Source organism: Microtus pennsylvanicus, chromosome 7 (genome assembly GCF_037038515.1).
Source record: "Microtus pennsylvanicus isolate mMicPen1 chromosome 7, mMicPen1.hap1, whole genome shotgun sequence".
NCBI classification, from domain to species: Eukaryota; Metazoa; Chordata; class Mammalia; order Rodentia; family Cricetidae; genus Microtus; species Microtus pennsylvanicus.
This window is the reverse complement of record NC_134585.1, coordinates 43417450-43437836: the sequence shown is the minus strand read 5'-3', so window position 1 is coordinate 43437836 and position 20387 is coordinate 43417450. Positions and strand designations below refer to the sequence as shown.

The following is a 20387-nucleotide window of genomic DNA, read 5'->3' as shown; positions in this document are numbered from 1 at the left end:
AATGAGAGACCAAAGGAATGATGTCCCTACTACTAGGGATGATCATCACCTTCTGATCCTGCTCTAGCTTCTAAAGGCTGAGATCAAACTGACACGTGCCACCACGCCCATGTCAGGCAAGCACACTACCCACTGAGCCACACCCCCAGTACCCTACTCACTTTTCCTATTCAGACTAGAACCTAAGGACAACCTAGTTGTCCTGGGACAAGGTAGCCCCAAGACTTAGGAAACTGATTCTGGCTCTCCCTGAGAGCAGTTGGCAAGGCTCATTGGCATGGTCACATTTACAAGGGAAAGATCAAAATTTGGGTTTTAGCCTGGTCATGGCGGTGCACGCCTTTAATCCCAGCACTTGGGAGCCTGATGCAGGTGGATCTCTATGAGTTTGAGGTCAGCCGGGTCACAAAGTGAGTTCTTGAACAGTTAGAATGTTACACAGAGAAACCCTGCCTCAAAACCTACCCCGCCCGCACCACCAAAATAAAATTGTGTTTTGTGCTCAATCAGTATCATTCTGTCTTTTCTCAGAGATGAGGTTTAAATAACTGTTTTAAATCAAAGAATTTGTCCAAGGTACTCCAGCTAGAGAGACGTCAGTTTACGCTAGGGCTCTGGACCAAGTTATGTTTTGAAACTTAAACATCTTCACTGGACCACACTACTCAGGAAGTCCCTATAAGTCTTCACGAAGCTAAAGTGATACTTTGCAATAAAAGCAGGATTGTTAGAATTGCCCTTTCCTATTTTGAAAACTCAGAGGGTCAGGTACATCTGCTGTCCTTCATGACCCTAGCATTGGCACAAAACCTGGCTGTGGTCACCTGGTACTCCCACCAGACTGAATCTAGAGGGTGGAGTTGAAAGCCAGTCCTAACACACACCCCCCTCCGGGCAGCAAGTATACACATCTTCCTTCACTCTTCTCAGGGTCAGAGTTCAGATGGGAGTGTGGATCTCACTTCCCTTTGGCTTGTCATCCAATCCTGTTCTCTAGTCTTTTCTTAAATTCTTCGAGGCACCTGCTACTCTTTCAATAAATTCTTTTATTCTGTGTTAAGTTACTCATAACCATTCACTGTTTGCAACCAAGAACTATACTGGTACACACTGATTCATTCTGCGAGTCAACTGTGCCATGTCAGATAATCATGGTCCCGCTCTTTCGGAATGTCACCTTATGGAGGTAAATGATACATAATGATTTTCCTGATAAATCAGAAATTAAACATTAGATTTTAAATCACCGAAATAATTATATAGTTTTGAAATGACCAAAATCCAGTGAACTACGATCCTGAGAGTAAGTTTCCTTTAAATATGATTAATATGATTATGAATGAGGCCTTTGTCAAGGCAGAAGGTATTTAAACTTAAGAAGATCCATATTTCGAACTGAAAACCAACCTATACAAACATGAAAAATATATAGCGAAAATATGTGGCTGATAACGGATATATTTATATTTCCAGTTATAATAACTTTGGTATATTTAATGCTTAGTTCAACTCATAAAAACTTGAATAACTTTTAAAAAGTAAATAGTTATCAAATATGATCAATGAAATTCTTTTCAGTACTTGATGAATATGAAAGACTAGTATATCTACTTACGAATGAAAGCATAGGCAGCCACTTATCACTTAATGGTGAGGACACATTCTAAGAAGGTATCAGGGTGCTGCACAATATCAGGGCATGCTATGTAAACTGAGATGGTATTAGCCTATGACACATGGAGGATGGATGGATATGCCACAGTATAACTCATCCACTGTTCACAGAGTATTACACAGGCCACTGCTGCATCTCCAAGGATTCCAAGAGTAAGAAAAACATCACAAATGTTACTGCTACTCCCCCAGAAAGGCATTTTCTCATTTATTAACATCAGAGGCAATTAACACACTAAAAATAAACATGCACCAATTATACATTATACAGACTTAACAAAAACCATTGCCCACTACAAGTGGTGAATGTAAACAGACCTTCCATCCACCTGTAGCACATTATTATTTTCACAAATAAAACAGGAGGGGGTAGTGAATTGAATGCTGTTCAGCACCGTTTGTAAAGTCAAAAGACTCAACATCTCCATATATCAAAAACATCTGCATCGGTATCACCAAACAAGTAAAGTTAATCATCTCTCAATTTTAACTCTATTTACATGACTCTTAGCTCGATAAATTTTAATAGTATTTAAAAATTATCTAAATTCATAAAAGTATTTCATAAATTTCAACATTTAATTATTACATAGAAGGAACTCTATGAAAAGGATTAAAGAACTGCTGTGAGAAATTCAAGCAACATTACTAAATTTAATAAAATTCCAACCAAATCAAGGCAGAGGGCATTCAGAAATCTTTATAAGCTCCTAATGAACAAGAAAAGTCCAGGAATAAAAGTCAGTATGAGAAATAATGTTGAAATGACCAGTAAAAATAGGTTTTAATAAGCATGACACGTTTAATAGCAACAATAATGACTTTATAGAAAACCTTTAAAACATTGGCATGTATGAACCACCTGGTTTGAGGAAATGTAAAGATAGTATTTTAGGATTAAAGAGGTTGATTTCAAAAATACATTTTAGCAGCCATTTTATTTCCAGTTAAAACAGAATGAAGTGTTAAAAGTAAAATTTATTGTCCACTAAAAGCCCCAAATTAGAAAATTTAAAATCCTATACTATCCTAACAGCCTTTAACGTGATGTAGTCTGAATAACGATTGTGGAAGCCAATAATAAATGATCAGACATACATATGGGCTCAAAGTTTCACTGAAATACTTAGGTAGCAAAACATATGAAAAATAGAAAAGTAAAAAGATAAAATTAAAAAAATATTGCACAGCCACATTACCTAGAAAGTAAAGTTGATGTTTAAAAGGCTCTACACATGGATGATATAAATTATCTTCCATATAAAAAGGTATAAATATGTCTTAGAACTTAACATCTACACACTATAATACATTATTTAAATTGTTGCTGAATGAGGTAATTGGTAAGTCTCTAATGATGCTTCTGTCCTACTGGAAATATTTGAGGGCAGCAACCAGGAAAAACTTCTCTAAAAATATTTCCGAATCGAGGACAGCTATGTGTGCAGCTCTCCCGATGAGCGAATCAGCCGTGTTGGGCAAGGCATTAATGACATTGTATCGAACCAAATTACAGCCTTTGCTTTGCAGAACTGGGCGAAGTAAGTTGTGGATCATTTCTGAATAGATTTGTCCTATAAAGTAGACAAAAAGGAAAATTATTTGCATATCTGAAAGTCAGTCAACTTCCCTCTAATTTATAAAATTTATATTATTTTCACATAAAGCAGAAAAGTATCATTTTCTTTTCTTCAGCTATTATTTTGAGATTATTTTATAGAAAATATTAGTAATCATAATACCTTACCTGGCCAGTTCAAATTTATTATATACTATATTTGTCCATTTTTAACTCAGAACAATGCATATATATATAAAGCAGTTTTCTTTAACTTTAGTCACTAATAATTTGCTAAGCAAAGAAAATAAGCTGATGACAAAATATTTTGATATGGTAAAATAAAATACTTTATGCTGTAGCAAGTACTTTAAAGATAATTGTATGGCAGATAACATTTCTACAATATTTTGACAAAGAACAGCAACTTCCTCTTGTCAGAACAATCTGAGTTGGATTGAAGAGTGCGCTTTTGTGGTCTAAGTGGTTAGCTAGCGTTTTTAAAGCTCTACAGCATACTTTTAAGTTTAAAGTGAGTCCTCCATTTTTCCTGCTCTCTATCTTATATTTTAATGTGAAGAAAGCATGGTGTTTTCTTTTTGAACCTGGCTTATTTCATTTAACATGGTGATCGCAGATTTATCCATTTCACACGGATGCCATTCATTTTTATAGCTGAATATGCGCCACATTTTCTTAATCTGGTTTTCAGAAAGGGAACTATGAGAGGTGAGAGGAGGTCAGACGGGAAGGGGAGAGAATGAGAATAACGGAATATGTGCTTCATAGAAAGAGAAGAGGGGAGGAAGGGGACCAGAAAGAGGGGGAGAGGGAGGGTGGGAGAGGGCATATGGGGCATAGATAAGAAATAAAGGTACAAAAATGTCAAAATGAAACCCACTTCTTCGTATGCAAAACAGACAAAACCCCAAATCAGCTTTAATTCAAAGCTGGACTCCTATCCTCCCTTCCTTCTTTAGTTAATTCTTAGAATGGATTTAGCAGGTCATGTTAAGTAAAAAAGACAAAGACGAGATATATCATGTTTGTACATATGCAAGTATACAAACTAGTATAAGGTACAAAATATTGCTCATAATGCTTCTATACTCCTTATAAGTAGCTAAAGTTCTCAGGAAAGCAGGCAATTTAAGCACAGTAGATTTCATGTTTCAGACATAGGATGTAGTACTGAGGAATGACAGGAAGGAAACAGTATATAGAAGAATAAAGCAAAGAAGCAGGCATTTAAAAGAGGACTAATAACACATAAGTTAACCAAAGAAAAAGCACAAAGCAAAGAAACTACAATCAAATCTTTTCATAACCTTCCTTCCTCTTAGGTTTTACTGGGAGTCAAACTGGTTTTCTGAGTCCCTGCTGGTTTTCAAAGTATGTTTAAAAAGGAAGACTTTTAGCATAGAATTTCATGGTTAAAAGACTTTTATTTCATTTTGGCTATCCATCTGAATAGCTTTTGTAGTTTTCCCTTATGTAGGCTCAACTTATTCTGATGGCACAGTAAGGTGACAGGGAGTACCATGCTAGGCTCTGCTAATACACATGCAAATTAAAAGCCCCTACCTTAAGGAGCTGGTGTGCAACAAGAAAAGGCTCAAGTGTCTAAAAAGGAGCTAAGACAATGCTGGGAGGTAGAAGATCCGATGCTTACTTTAAGCCTGTATTTGTCAACAGTGACTTTGCATAAACCATGAAGTATCTTTGAGCTTTAGTAACTAAACGAGCAAACATGACTGAGGTTGCCTAGCAGCTTCAACTACCTTTGATGCCACAAGCAGCAAAGGAATCAAGAGCACTCAGTGGTATTGTACAGGGGCATCCTTGCTGCCATCTTCACCTAAGTGGTGACAGAAAAACATTAAGCAAAAGCACTACCACAACAAATCAAGCACAACAACGGAGGGGGATCCAAAGTTCACATGACTTTCTAGACAGCAGAATGCAAAAACTTTAATTACACAAAAGACAGCAGAAGAGGAAAATATGCAAAACACGGGAGAAGACCAGCCTTAGATAAGAGGAGGGAAAGAAAGGGAAAGACATGACTTGGTGATAAATTTTGGGAAAACTTCACTCACACACACACACTCATTACCTGACTGCTTGTCTTTTAAAGCTGTTTTACACATTTCAATGCGGGCAGAATGGTAAGGAACATAGCGATCCTGTAGTGATCCTACCAGCACAACGTTCTTGAAATAATGAAGCCCTAAAGGTAGAAAATAAAGAATTAGAATACAAAACTTAACCAGATGTAAATTTACTAGTATCGTAATAAATAACCTTTATGACCTTTAAAATACATCATGATTCCATCCTTCAGATTTCCAGTGCTCTCAGAAAAGTCACTTCAGTGTATGCAACTGCTATGTTGAAGGAGAACCAATGCTCGTCTGCACTTAATGGCAGCACAACGACTCTGGCATGGTGCCATGGGGAGACTGAGAATCTAAAGTCTATGATGGCCTTGCCTTCCCCTTCCAGAAGGCAATATTTATGGATAATCTGAAGAAACAAAGTCATATTCTTCCATAAAAAACCCAGACCACTCTATTTAAAATCATTTAAACATTTTTCTTAAGTTTTTCCTTTTAACATCTGTCCATCACCACTCATATAGTCTGCTTATTTGACTTGGGGAAGAGAACACATGCTTTGATATTCTCTCTCTCTCTCTCTCTCTCTCTCTCTCTCTCTCTCTCTCCCCCCCCCCCACTATCTCCCTCCCTTCCTCCCTTTTTTTCTTTTGATTTTTTTGAGACAGGGTTTCTCTCTGTAGCCTTGGCTGTCCTTGAATTCAAAGAGATCTCTCTGCCTCTGCCTCCCAAGTGCTAGGATTAAAGATGTGAGCCACTACTGCCAGCTGCTTTGATCTTCTTAGTGACAATAATCATGGATACTGTGATCCAGTCACAATTTGTCACCCTCCCACACACTTTTTTCTTTATAAAGAAGGCAAGTTCAGGTTAAGTCCATGGGTTACTTTTGTGATTGAACTCAAAAAGTATTTAACTTCTTAACATCATCATATTCAACTTGCTATTTGGCTTATTAATAAATAAAAATTTATGTGATTATCAAATAAAATGATGGTAATATATCACAACTTGAGTATGCAGACATGGTGTTTTGTTCTATATTATTTCACAGTAAAATTTTGGTATTTTATGCTGAGTCAGAGTCTTAGGATAAGCTAATTGTGATGATGACTGTTGACTAAATGCAAGATTTTGGAGACATCTCTTTTTCTCTTGAAACTCAAGGACCATGACTCTGAAAAGGTTAGACCTATATAAAGACCAGCAACACTCATTATAGATAATCGTGTTTACAAAAGTAAGGCCATTCTTCCCCTTTCCTTATGAAATGTTATCACATGTTTTGAGTGACAGGTTAAAAAAACAGAATACTCAAGCTGTAATGTAAACAACCAACTATCTATAAGGGAATTAATCAACTGCACACATACATACACATATATTTCATAAAAACGTTGAAAAAAAGAATTGCCTTCTTCATTGCCATATTTGATGAATTAAATTTGTTCTGCTTTTGGCATCATCAGATAGGAAAATACCCCGCTGCCCAGGTCTGCAGACCAACTATGGTCACTCCCTGGATAACGTCTCCGTAAGTGGACGGGCATGCAGAGGGTGATGAACACTCACGTCCAGATCTCAGCCTTTTCTATGAAGAATTTGCTCTTTTCCCACTTAAAAAAAAGGGGGGGGGGGCACAGAGGCGGAGCGCCGGCGGCCAGACGCACAGAGGCGGAGCGCCGGCGGCCAGACGCACAGAGGCGGAGCGCCGGCGGCCAGACGCACAGAGGCGGAGCGCCGGCGGCCAGACGCACAGAGGCGGAGCGCCGGCGGCCAGACGCGGCGGAGCGACACTGCATTCAGGACGAGGCTTTGGGAGACCAGCGCGGCAGCAGACGCAAGCAGCAGAGTCAGGCGGGCAATAAGGAGAACAGATCGCCCTACTACAATCAAATCAAAGAGGTAGGCCTTTGTTTGGCCAGGTCACTGGCAAACGGGGAGCCTGGTCCTGTCCGGAAGACCCTTCAGAGGGGTGAGAGGGTTCTTGGCCTGCGGCAGAAACCAGGAAACAGAGCGAGGGCATTTTGTAAGCGGAGCCCTGGGCCAGCAGGGAAACCTGATCCGGTTTTTAAAAGACCTATTAGATAGGATTAATAGGAGGAGATGGGCAGACGCCAAGGCAAGAACTCACCCAATAATCTGAAAAACAACATGAAAACACCAGAACCCAAGGATCTTACAACAGAGGTATTTGAACAATCTAACACAGAAGAAGTGGAAAAAATTGACTTTATGAACGCAATAGAGTCCCTTAAACAACATGTAAAAAATGCCCTTATAGAAATGGATGAGAAGTATAACAAAAAGTTTGAAGAAATGAGTAAATATGTACATGATACCCTGGGAAACCAAGATAAAACGATCAAACAGGTAATGGAAACAGTTCAAGAATTGAAAACTGAAATGAAGGCAAGGAAGAAAATACAAACTGAGGACCAGCCGGATATGGAAAATCTAGGTCAACGAGCAGAGTCTACAGAAACAAGCATAATCAATAGAATACAAGAGATAGAAGAAAGAATCTCAGATGCTGAAGACACCATAGAGAAAATAAACGAACAGATCAAAGAAAACAGCAAAACCAACAAATTCTCAACACAAAACATTCAGGAAATATGGGACACAATAAAAAAACCAAACTTAAGAATAATAGGTATAGATGAAGGAGAAGAGTCACAGCTCAAAGGCCCAGAAAATATATTCAACAAAACTATGGAAGAAAACTTTCCCAACTTAAAGAAAGATATTCACTTAAATATTCAAGAAGCATACAGAACACCAAACAGACTGGATCAAAGAAAAACATCTCCTCGCCATATAATAATCAAAACACAAAATATACAGGTTAAAGAAAGAATATTAAGAGCTGCAAAGGAAAAAGGGCAAGTAACTTATAAAGGTAAACCGATCAGAATTACACCTGACTTCTCTATGGAAACTATGAAAGCCAGAAGGTCCTGGATAGATGTTCTGCAGAAGCTAAGAGACCATGGATGCAAGCCCAGACTACTATACCCAGCCAAGCTTTCGTTCACTATAAATGGAGAAATCAAGACATTCCAGGATAAGAATAAATTTAAACAATACGTAGCCACAAATCCAGCCCTACAGAAAGTAATAGAAGGAAAATCACAACCCAAGGAATCCAACACTGCCAACACTGCCTACAATAACCCGGGCATCTAGTGACCCTTCACCAGCACATCTCAATGAAGGGAGACACACAATCTCTACAACCAAAAGCAATAAGAATAACCGGAGTAAGCAACCACTGGTCATTAATATCACTTAATATTAATGGGCTCAATTCACCTATAAAAAGGCACAGGCTAAAAGATTGGATACGAAAACAGGATCCAACATTCTGCTGTTTGCAAGAAACACATCTCAACCACAAAGACAGGCACCTACTCAGAATAAAGGGTTGGGAAAAGGTGTTTCAAGCAAATGGTCCTAAGAAAAAAGCAGGTGTGGCCATATTAATTTCTAACAAAACTGACTTCAAACTAAAATCAATCAGAAGAGACCGAGATGGTCACTTTATACTCATAACAGGAACAATTTGTCAGGATGAAGTCTCAATTCTGAATATCTACGCCCCCAATATAAAAGCACCCACTTATGTAAAAGAAATATTACTAGAACTCAAAGCAGACATCAAACCACACACACTAGTAGTAGGAGACTTCAACACACCTCTCTCTACAAGGGACAGATCAATCAGACAGAAACCTAATAGAGAATTAAGAGAATTATTGGAGGTAATGAAGCAAATGGACTTAACAGACATCTATAGAACATTCCACCCAAATAGGAAAGAATATACCTTCTTCTCTGCAGCTCATGGAACCTTCTCAAAAATTGACCACATACTTGGAAACAAAGGAAACCTCCACAGATACAAAAAAATATCAGTGTCCACCTGTGTCCTATCTGATCACCATGGATTAAAGTTAGAAGGCAACAACAATGCTACCCACAGAAAGCCGACAAACTCATGGAAACTGAACTGTCAACTACTGAACCACACCTGGGTCAAGGAAGAAATTAAGAAAGAAATTAAAGTCTTCCTTGAATTTAATGAAAATAAAGAGACAACATACTCAAACCTATGGGACACAATGAAAGCAGTGCTAAGAGGAAAGTTCATAGCACTAAGTGCCCACTTAAAGAAAACGGAAAATGCATACATTGGGGACTTAACAACACACCTGAAAGCTCTAGAAAAAAAAGAAGCAGACGCGCCCAGGAGAAGTAGAAGATTGGAAATAATAAAACTGAGGGCCGAAATCAACAAAATAGAAACACAGAAAACAGTCCAAAGAATCAATGAAACAAAAAGCTGGTTCTTGGAGAAAGTCAACAAGATCGACAAACCCCTATCCAAACTAATTAAACGACAGAGAGAGAACACACAAATAAATAAGATCAGAAATGAAAAGGGGGACATAACCACAGACACAGAGGAAATTCAGAGAATCATTAGATCTTACTACAAAAGCCTGTATAACACAAAACTGGAAAATATAAAAGAAATGGACACTTTTTTAGATAAATACCATATACCAAAGTTAAACCAGGACCAGGTGAACAATCTAAACAGACCTGTTAGTCGCGAAGAATTAGAAGAGGTTATCAAAAACCTCCCTACCAAAAAAAGCCCAGGACCAGATGGTTTCAATGCGGAATTCTACCAGAACTTCCAAGAAGAGTTAATACCTATACTCCTTAATGTATTCCACAATATAGAAACAGAAGGGTCATTACCAAACTCCTTCTATGAAGCTACAGTTACTTTGATACCAAAACCACACAAAGACTCAACCAGGAAGGAGAATTACAGGCCAATCTCACTCATGAACATCGACGCAAAAATCCTCAACAAAATACTGGCAAACCGAATCCAAGAACACATTAGAAAAATTATCCATTATGATCAAGTAGGCTTCATCCCAGAGATGCAGGGCTGGTTCAACATACGAAAATCTATCAATGTAATCCATCATATAAATAAACTGAAAGAAAAAAATCATATGATCATTTCATTAGATGCTGAAAAAGCATTCGACAAAGTTCAACACCCCTTCATGATAAAGGTCTTGGAGAGAATAGGGATACAAGGATCCTACCTAAATATAATAAAAGCTATTTACAGCAAGCCAACAGCTAACATTAAATTGAACGGAGAAAAACTCAAAGCCATCCCACTAAAATCAGGAACACGACAAGGATGTCCACTCTCTCCATACCTCTTCAATATAGTGCTTGAAGTTCTAGCAATAGCAATAAGACAACATAAGGAGATCAAGGGGATTTGTATTGGAAAGGAAGAAGTTAAGCTTTCATTATTTGCAGATGATATGATAGTATACATAAGTGACCCCAAAAATTCTACCAAAGAACTCCTACAGCTGATAAACACCTTTAGTAATGTGTCAGGATACAAGATCAACTCCAAAAAATCAGTTGCCTTCCTTTACACTAAGGATAAGGAAACAGAGAGGGAAATCAGAGAAGCATCACCTTTCACGATAGCCACAAATAGCATAAAATATCTAGGGGTAACCCTGACCAAGGAAGTGAAAGATCTATTCGACAAGAATATAAGTCTTTGAAGAAAGAAATTGAAGAGGACACCAGAAAATGGAAGGACCTCCCTTGCTCTTGGATTGGGAGGATCAACATAGTAAAAATGGCAATTCTACCAAAAGCAATCTATAGATTCAATGCAATCCCCATCAAAATCCCATCAAAATTCTTCACAGATCTGGAGAAGACAATAATCAACTTTATATGGAGGAACAAAAAACCCAGGATAGCCAGAACAATCTTATACAATAAAGGATTGTCTGGAGGCATTACCATCCCTGACTTCAAACTCTATTATAGAGCTACAGTATTGAAAACAGCATGGTATTGGCATAAAAACAGAGAAGTCGACCAATGGAATCGAATAGAAGACCCTGACTTTAACCCACAAACCTATGAGCACCTGATTTTCGATAAAGGAGCTAAAAGTATACAATGGAAAAAAGACAGCATTTTCAACAAATTGTGCTGGCAAAACTGGATGTCAATCTGTAAAAGAATGAAAATAGATCCATATCTATCACCATGCACAAAACTCAAGTCCAAATGGATTAAAGACCTCAATATCAGTCCGAACACACTGAACCTGATAGAAGAGGAAGTGGGAAGTACTCTACAACACATGGGCACAGGAGACCACTTCCTGTGTATAACCCCAGCAGCACAGACACTAAGGGCATCATTGAATAAATGGGACCTCCTGAGGCTGAGAAGCTTCTGTAAAGCAAAGGACACTGTCACTAAGACAAAAAGGCAACCCACTTACTGGGAGAAGATTTTCACCAACCCCGCAACTGACAAAGGTCTGATCTCCAAAATATATAAAGAAATCAAGAAACTAGACCGTAAAAGGCTAATCAATCCAATTATAAAATGGGGTACTGAGTTGAACAGAGAATTCTCAACAGAAGAACTTCAAATGGCCAAAAGACACTTAAGGTCATGCTCAACTTCCCTAGCGATCAGGGAAATGCAAATCAAGACAACTTTAAGATACCATCTTACACCTGTCAGAATGGCTAAAATAAAAAACACCAATGATAGCCTTTGCTGGAGAGGTTGTGGAGAAAGGGGGACACTCACCCATTGCTGGTGGGAATGCAAACTTGTGCAACCACTCTGGAAAGCAGTGTTTCGGTTTCTCAGGAAATTCGGAATCAACCTACCCCTGGATCCAGCAATACCACTCTTGGGAATATACCCAAGAGAGGCCCTATCATACAACAAAAGTATATGCTCAACTATGTTCATGGCAGCATTGTTTGTAATAGCCAGAACCTGGAAACAACCTAGATGCCCTTCAACGGAAGAATGGATGAAGAAAGTATGGAATATATACATATTAGAGTATTACTCAGCAGTAAAAAACAAGGACTTCTTGAATTTTGCATACAAATGGATGGAAATAGAAAACACTATCCTGAGTGAGGTAAGCCAGACCCAAAAAGAGGAACATGGGATGTACTCACTCATATTTGGTTTCTAGCCATAACTAAAGGACATTGGGCTTATAATGCATGTTCCTAGAGAAGCTAAGTAAGAAGGTGAACCCAAAGACAAACACATAGGCATCCTCATAAATATGAACCTTCATCAGGCGATGAAAGGAGACAGAGACAGAGGAGCACGGGACAGAAATCTCAAGGTCCAAATCAGGAGCAGAAGGAGACGGAGCGCGAGCAAGGAACTCAGGACCGCGAGGGGTGCACCCACACACTGAGACAATGGGGATGTTCTATCGGGAACTCACCAAGGCCAGCTGGACTGGGTCTGAAAAAGCATGGGATAAATCCGGACTGGCTGAATATAGAGGACAATGAGGAATACTGAGAACTCAAGAACAATCGCAGAGGGTTTTTGATCCTACTGCACGTACTGGCTTTGGGGGAGCCTAGGCAGTTTGGATGCTCACCTTAGGAGACCTGGATAGAGGTGGGCAGTCCTTGGGCTTCCCACAGGTCAGGGAACCCTGATTGCTCTTCGAGCAGATTAGGGAGGGTGACTTGATCGGGGGAGGGGGAGGGAAATGGGAGGCGGTTGCGGGGAGGAGGCAGAAATCCTTAATAAATAAAAAAAAAAAAAAAAAAAAGCAAAAAAAAAAAAAAAGGGGGGGGGGTTTATTTGTATTTGCTGTGTGTAACTATTTCACCACATGCATATATGCTATAACACATCCATGCCTGGCTCCCCCAGGGGTCAGAAGAGAGTATCAGATTCCTTGGAGCCAGAGTTACAAATGTTTGTGAGCTGCCATGCTGGTGCTGGGAACTGAACAAGTACCCTTAACCAGAGAGGCACCTCTCTCTCCAGTCCTAGCATGTTCATTTCCTACTCTGTAAGGGCAAGAAATTTCATCAGTTTTAGATTTTTTGCTTTTATTTTTTATTGTTTATTTTCTGAGATAAGGTTTCGCTATATAGCCCTGGCTGTCCTAGAACTACCTCTGTAGACTAGGCTGGCCTTGAACTCACAGAGATCCACCTGTTTCCTGCTTCTGTCTCTGAAGTGTTGGGATTAAAAGCATGTGCCATCACTGTCCGGCTCAGTTTTAGATCTGAATACTATGGACAACTCTAGGGCATAAGTTTCTGGAGATTCCAGTACAACATAAAATTTTTCTTATCAAAATTAAGTTAGATTTGATTCTGACAATAAAAAATGGCTTCGCAAATTGGTTTGGGGGGGGGAGGCACATTTTTCATAAATTGAATGAGTGCTAGACCTGTAACTCCAACAGACTAAGTGGAGACATATTTTTATTAATACATAGATAAGGTAACATATAGAAAACATAACATACATCTAGAAAAAAATTAGGTATTAGTCTACAACTATACAGGGGCATATTGACTTCAAATTCTTTTTAAAAAAGAGGTAAACAAAAATATGAAAATTATATCTTAAATTTATCAGCCATGTGTACACGCAGTTCTAGAGACCATACATTCTGAATATAAAATAACATTACTGAAAAGTTACCCCAAGCTACAAAGACACTGTCATGTACCGTCAGAACAATTCACTTTGACAACTTATCTAAAAGCTTTTTCACAAAGGGCTACAAACAGTGTATACGTATGAGGATGTTTTACGTTGTAATCCACAGGGAAACAATTCTTGGAGCTGTGCATTACATAGCTCTGGCAGGCTCAGTCAACAATGTTCATTTCTGTACTGTGCCTCAATGGCTATTATATTATGAAGGGAAAGAAGAAGTCAAAGTATCTTTATCTGCAGATGATACTATTTCTATTTTTAAAAAAGCCTCTAAAAACACCATCAGAAAACTTCTACAGGTGACAAACACTTTCAGCAAAGTTTCAGAGTATAAAATTAGCACACACATACACAAATCAGTAGCTTTCCAATATACAAATGACAGACTGATAAAGAAATTGGGGAAACAGTAACTTCCACAATAGCATAAAAAATAAATTCTTGGGATTACTAACTAAACAAAACTAAGAATTTTATAATAAAAACTTAAGACACTGAAGAAGAATCTGAGGAAAACACCAGAAGAAGGAATATCTCCCATGTTCATGGATCAAAAGGATTAACATAGTAAAGATGGCCAGCCATCCTACCTAAAGCAATCTACAGATCCAATGCAATCCCCATTGAAGTTCCAACACAATTCTTTAGAGGAATTGAGAAGAAAATTTTCAACTTCATACAAAAATACAAAACCAGGATAGCTAAAACAATTCTAAAAATAATAAAAGAATTGTTAGAGGTACAAAATCGCTGATTTTAAGTTATGCTACAGAGCTATAGTAGTAACAACAACAATAAAAATAAACATAGGATTAGCATAGAAAGACACACTGATCAATGGAATTGAACTGAAGACCTAGACAGAAGTTCACACACCTATGGAACCTTGATTTGTGAGAAAGTAGCCAGAAATACACAGTGGAGAGGCCAGTATCTTTCTCAAACGGTGCGGGCCAAACTGGATGGCTGTATCTAGAAGAATGCAAATAGATCCCTATTTAACACCCTGCACAAAACTCAACTCTGAAAGGACCTCAGCATGAGAGCAGATATCCTGTATCTAACAGAAACTGGAGAATAGGCTTGAAGTCATTGGCACCAGGAGAGGACATTTTGAACAGAACACTGATAGCACAGGCACTAAGACCAACAATTGATAATTGGAAATCATGAAACTGAAAAGCTGCTATATGGCAAAGAACACCATCATTTGGACAAAGCAAAAGACTATGGAAGAGGAAAAGATTTTCACTAATACATGTCTGTAGAGGGCTATTATCTAAAATGTATAAAGAACTAAAAAACAAACATCAAGAAGAAAAGTAACCCAATTAAAAATGGGGTCCAGAACTAAATATAGAGTTCTCAAAAGATGAACACAAATGCTGAGAAATGTTCAACATCCTTAGTCATCAGAGAAATGCAAGTCAAAACTACTTTTGAGATTTCATCTTTCCCCAGTTAGAACGGCCACAATCAATAAAACAAATGTCAGCACATGTTTGTGGGGATGTGGGGAAAGCAGGGGATGCATTCATTGCTGGTGAGAGTGCAAACTTATACAGCCACTGTGGAAATCAGTGCAGCAGTTCCTCAGGAAGCTGGGAATAGAGCTACATCAAGATCTAGCTATAGTACTCCTGAGTATATATCCAAAGGATACTTCACTCTGCTACAGAGACATTTGCTTAAACATGTTCACTGATACTCTATTTATAACAGTCAGAAAATTTTAAACAGTCTAGATGTCCATCAACTGATGAATGGATAAATAATATAAGGTGGTACATTTACATGTTGGGAGTATTATTTAGTTCTTAAGAAAAATAAGCAGGTAAATGGATGGAGCTATTAAAAAAATTGAGTGAAGTAACCCAGTCCCCCAAAGACAAATATTGTATGTTTTTTTTCTTATATGTGAATGTTTGCTTTTAAGCTTTCAATGTATGCTGTAATCCATATAAACACAGAGGTCAGGTACTTAGTAAAGAGGATCTTCCAAAAAAGTAGAATATACTGTCGTAGAGAGACAAAGTAAAAACTAGAATGGAAGATTAAACAGGAAGGGGGGTGGAAGAGAAGGGCAAAGAATGGAATACTGGGAGGAATAATGCACACTAAAAGACCATTAAATAACCACCTGGAAACCTACTACTGTAGAAGCTTTGCAAACTATACACACATACAAAAGGGATCCTAATAAAGTCACCAAACAATACTCCACTAGGTATCTTTTTCTACCAAGTAAAACCTCCAGTGCCAGGAAGAGGTTAAATACTGTTGGGTCACTGACCAAGGAGACCCATGGAACCCCTACACATCACAGACTATTGCCAAGGGTATCGGATGAGCTCCATAACCTGATAGTAACGCCTACTGCTGACGGCAACACTTACATATGTCATCAGACACAGAGAGGTTGAGCTGGTGCCTACCTAGAGCCTTTACTTCCACTGACTAGTGTTCATGGTACTAGAAAATACTCTGCACACAGCCAGAGAGAACGGTGATTATCAATATCTCCTGGTAAGAAATTAAAAACTAATCTAATAGCTTAGCATTAGATTCTGCTATTTCTTTCCCAAATTATAGCTGAATGATATATTTTCATCACCAGAAAGACCTGATAATCTGCTAGCTTATAAGCCTGACTTCTAAACTGTTGCTAAATACTTACCTGCTTTATTACTAAGCTTATATAAAAATGTTTGGCGAGGGTCTGAATGATCTCGGCATGTCAGTTGTAAAAGAGAGCCTGATTTCTTCCATTTCTGCATAAACCAGAGACCTAGAAAGTTGAATATGATATGTGAAAATATAAAAGAGAGTAATATATGCTAAAGTTATTAATGCTCATATCTACTCATTTAAAGACATCACATCATACATTAACATTTTGTTGGCTAATAAAAACTTATTTGCGAAGTACTTCTACTCTCTGATATTTACAAGCACTTCTAAGCATATTTGCAAGTACACATTAACCACAGCTTAATGGTGGCTCATTCTGCTAGTAACAAAATACAGAATAATATACAAAGAACAAACTTGGGGACATTATATCATTTGATAAGGAAGCAAAGGGAGGAAAGCCTCAACCACAGCAGATCGAATGCCTATGAACTGAGTTTTTAGTCTATCGGTAGTTACAGTGAAGGTATGGTAGGCTGTGATGGACTATAGCCTGGAACTATGAGCCAATTACACCCTCCTTCCTTAAGCTGCTTCTGTCAGGGTATCTGATTGCAGCAATAGGAAACGGGACTAAGACAGATCCAAAAAAGCAGGCATACTCAGCAATGGAGGTCTGCATGCAGCTTGTACATAGGGAGGTGGACAGTGGCAAGACAGGAGTATCAATGCAAGCATACTTGGGGTTCTGACTGCAATCCAAAGATCGGGAATGGGAAAGAGGTGAAGTTACGCTTTTAAAATTTTATTTATTTATTTAGTTAGTTAGTTTTTTTTTTTTTTTGAGACAGGGTTTCTCTGTGGTTTTGGTTCCTGTCCTGGAACTAGCTCTTGTAGACCAGGCTGGTCTTGAACTCACAGAGATCCGCCTGCCTCTGCCTCCCAAGTGCTGGGATTAAAGGCGTGTGCCACCACCGCCCGGCAATTTTATGAGTATGAACGCTTGCCTGCATGTAGTCATGTGCACCATATGCAGGCCTGGTGGAGTCTCGGGACCTGGGTGAGAAACCACGTGGTGCTGAGAACCAACCCCGGGTCCTCGGCAAGAGCCAAGAGTGCCCTTAACTTGCTGAGCCATTTCTCCAGTCCCCAAGTTAAGCTTGAATTAGAACTCAGAAAAATGGCCAGGCTAGCACACAGGGAAGAGCTGTGAGAAAACATTGAAATTTTTTTATTAACTTATTTAATATACACAACAAAGTAGACTAAGTTTATCTTCCATTTTATGAGACTTCAAGTGTGGGAAAATTGGCTCTAAAAATAAACAGCAAAAAATTCTAAAACTATATTTAAAATATCTGCCCATGTCACATTTTTTTTAAATAGAGAACAAAAAGCTTTTTACCTGTATTAACAAGAGCACTGCTGTTGTATAGTGTGCCAAGGTGAGGCCCAGAAAGAGAGAGAAAAGTATGAAGTTTGCTGAGGTAATATTTAAACCTTGGCCTTGTAAGTACTGAACGGATTATTAAGTTGCCCAATGAATGTCCAATAAAGCTGTAAGAAAGAAACAGAAACAATAATTTTTCTCAATTTGTTTTAAAAGAGAGAAACAAACCAGTAACAACAACAACAACAAAACCCAGAAGAAACCTTCCAAACCTGATACACCAGAGATTATTTTGAAATACTAAGAATTTGGAATGTTCTGTAAAGACAGGGAGATTGCTAGGTGTTTGCCAGCTAACCAGCCAGTCTGGTCTACTTGGTGATGACAAGAGAGCCCTGCAGACAGTGCCTGAGGACTGATACTTGCACCTGTCCTCTGGTTTCCTTGTGTGTGAATACACATGCATGTGCATCTGCATGTACATATACACCCCCAAAACACTTAATAAAAATTAATTTTAAAATGCTAACTAACATGTGTTATTTATATGTATCTGTGGGTTGAAATGTATGTGGCAGTCCAAAAAACACACACACACACATCGTATCATCAGCAAATCAAGGTAACTAGCATTTGCATCTCTTCAAATATTTCAGTCTGTTGGAAACTTGTGACTCTTGTAGCTACTGTATATGATTATATGATACTGGACTATTTAAGAAAGGCACAGATATAGTATCTGCTACCATAATCTATTTTCTGTTTATAAAGCTTATTCAGAACACTTTCTATAATAAGACAATACAATCTGTCCTTAGTGGTGAATGCATGTATACATGCTTGTATGCATGTACATACAAGTACATATATATGTGTGCATACATATATAAAGACCAGAGACTGGCATCAACTATCTTCTTTAATTTTTCTCTACTTTATTTCTTGAGACAGGATCTCTCAGTGAACCCAGAACTCACAAACTGGCTAGGCCAACTGACAAGCAAGTTTCAGAGTTTACTTACTTGTCTCTGGTTCCCCAGTACCAGACTGACAGAAGTGCAACACCACACCTGGCTTTTACCTGGTGTTGGGAATTTCAATTTAGAACCTCATTCTTGCATAGCAAGCACTTTACCTTGAGCCAATCTGCCTGGCTCTAATATATTCCCCCTTCCCTTCCTTTAGTGTTATAGTTCCCCATATTTTATTAAAATAAATTATTTTGTGAGGATATATATGTATGCGTGTGTGCCCTGGTGTCCATGTGGATGTCAGTTCTCTCTTGGAACCATTGGGTCCTACAGCTTGAATACATGCTGCCCTACTTGGTTGCAGGCACTGCTACCAGCTGAGTCGTCTCTCCAGCCCGTTCCTATACTTCAGATTAGGTGAACAGTACTACAGACTGTTCAGTTCTGTAAGTCACAGAAGTAGAACAGACTGTGTAATAACATGTTACCTTATTTTTGAGACTGTTAAACTATATATCTGAATATACTGTATGATCTCATCCAAAAGGCGATCAGTCATGCAGTCAAAATCAGCAAAAGTATCATTCTAAATAAAAGGAAAACATATTATATATTAAAACGTGTACCAAAACATGAAAAACAGAATATAATCATATTATATTTTATTTAGGTGTCATCAATATAGTTAAATTCATTTTTAGGGAAGTTAGTGACTGTAGCATTCATTATATTAAAAAGAGCAGAGTTTCTAGGGAAAGGCACCTCAGTATCCTGTAACAGAACTTGCTTCATTTAGTTATGCCTTAGGCTAGCAGTATTAAATTGTTAAAGTAGGGCCTCTAAGGATAGCTTACTTAATAAAATTTTTGTATAGAAATGTGAACTCTGAATGTTTTATACACAAAAGAGAATTCGTAAGTCAAAGGTATATCATTTGTACGTCCTCAACATATAAGTTGGTAGCAAACTTCACAAAAGTCAGAAAAGTATTTTCAAGACTACAGGCATTTTACAGCAAGCAAAATGTAGGAACTGGCACAAGAATATTTGCTGCCACTAAAAATACTGCCTATTTACCTGGTTTCTCTCAGACATAAGAAAATCAACTCTTCCCCCAGGCAGTCCAAGTTCAATGTATGTTTTTACTAGTCGGAGATCGGCACTGTTTCCTAGAAGATGAAAAATGATGTTTAAAGGATGAGGTAAGTAAAAGACGCCATGCACATTATCATGCATTTTTACAGTTTCTGGAAACAGGAAGTTCATGTCTTAATCCACTTGCCGATAAACAATATATTGTGTAAAAGAGTTCCCAGCCAATGTCTCTTCAAGTTTATTGAAGTTTATTTTATTTATCAAGTTTAGTTCTTAAGATGTTTTGGTTCATTTATCTACCTAAGAGCACACCACTTTAGGGACTAAGAGGATACAGCATCTGTAAATGACTGACCTACTCT

The 20387-nt window shown here is 38.2% G+C and overlaps 1 protein-coding gene across 8 annotated transcripts in view; it reads right to left on the bottom strand.

The window, feature by feature from the left end:
- Nucleotides 1–1848: 1848 nt before the first annotated feature.
- Fam135a (family with sequence similarity 135 member A) overlaps nucleotides 1849–20387 on the bottom strand; it is a 79229-nt gene continuing 60690 nt past the window's right edge. For all 8 annotated transcript variants that reach the window (XM_075980567.1, XM_075980564.1, XM_075980566.1 and 5 more), the window contains 6 exons: nucleotides 20008–20099; nucleotides 19419–19516; nucleotides 17975–18126; nucleotides 16616–16726; nucleotides 5349–5462; nucleotides 1849–3248 (listed from right to left, as the gene is read on the bottom strand). In XM_075980567.1, the coding sequence (XP_075836682.1) occupies nucleotides 3043–3248; nucleotides 5349–5462; nucleotides 16616–16726; nucleotides 17975–18126; nucleotides 19419–19516; nucleotides 20008–20099 (773 nt within the window). In that variant the 3' untranslated portion in view covers nucleotides 1849–3042. The remainder of the gene's footprint in view (nucleotides 3249–5348; nucleotides 5463–16615; nucleotides 16727–17974; nucleotides 18127–19418; nucleotides 19517–20007; nucleotides 20100–20387) is intronic.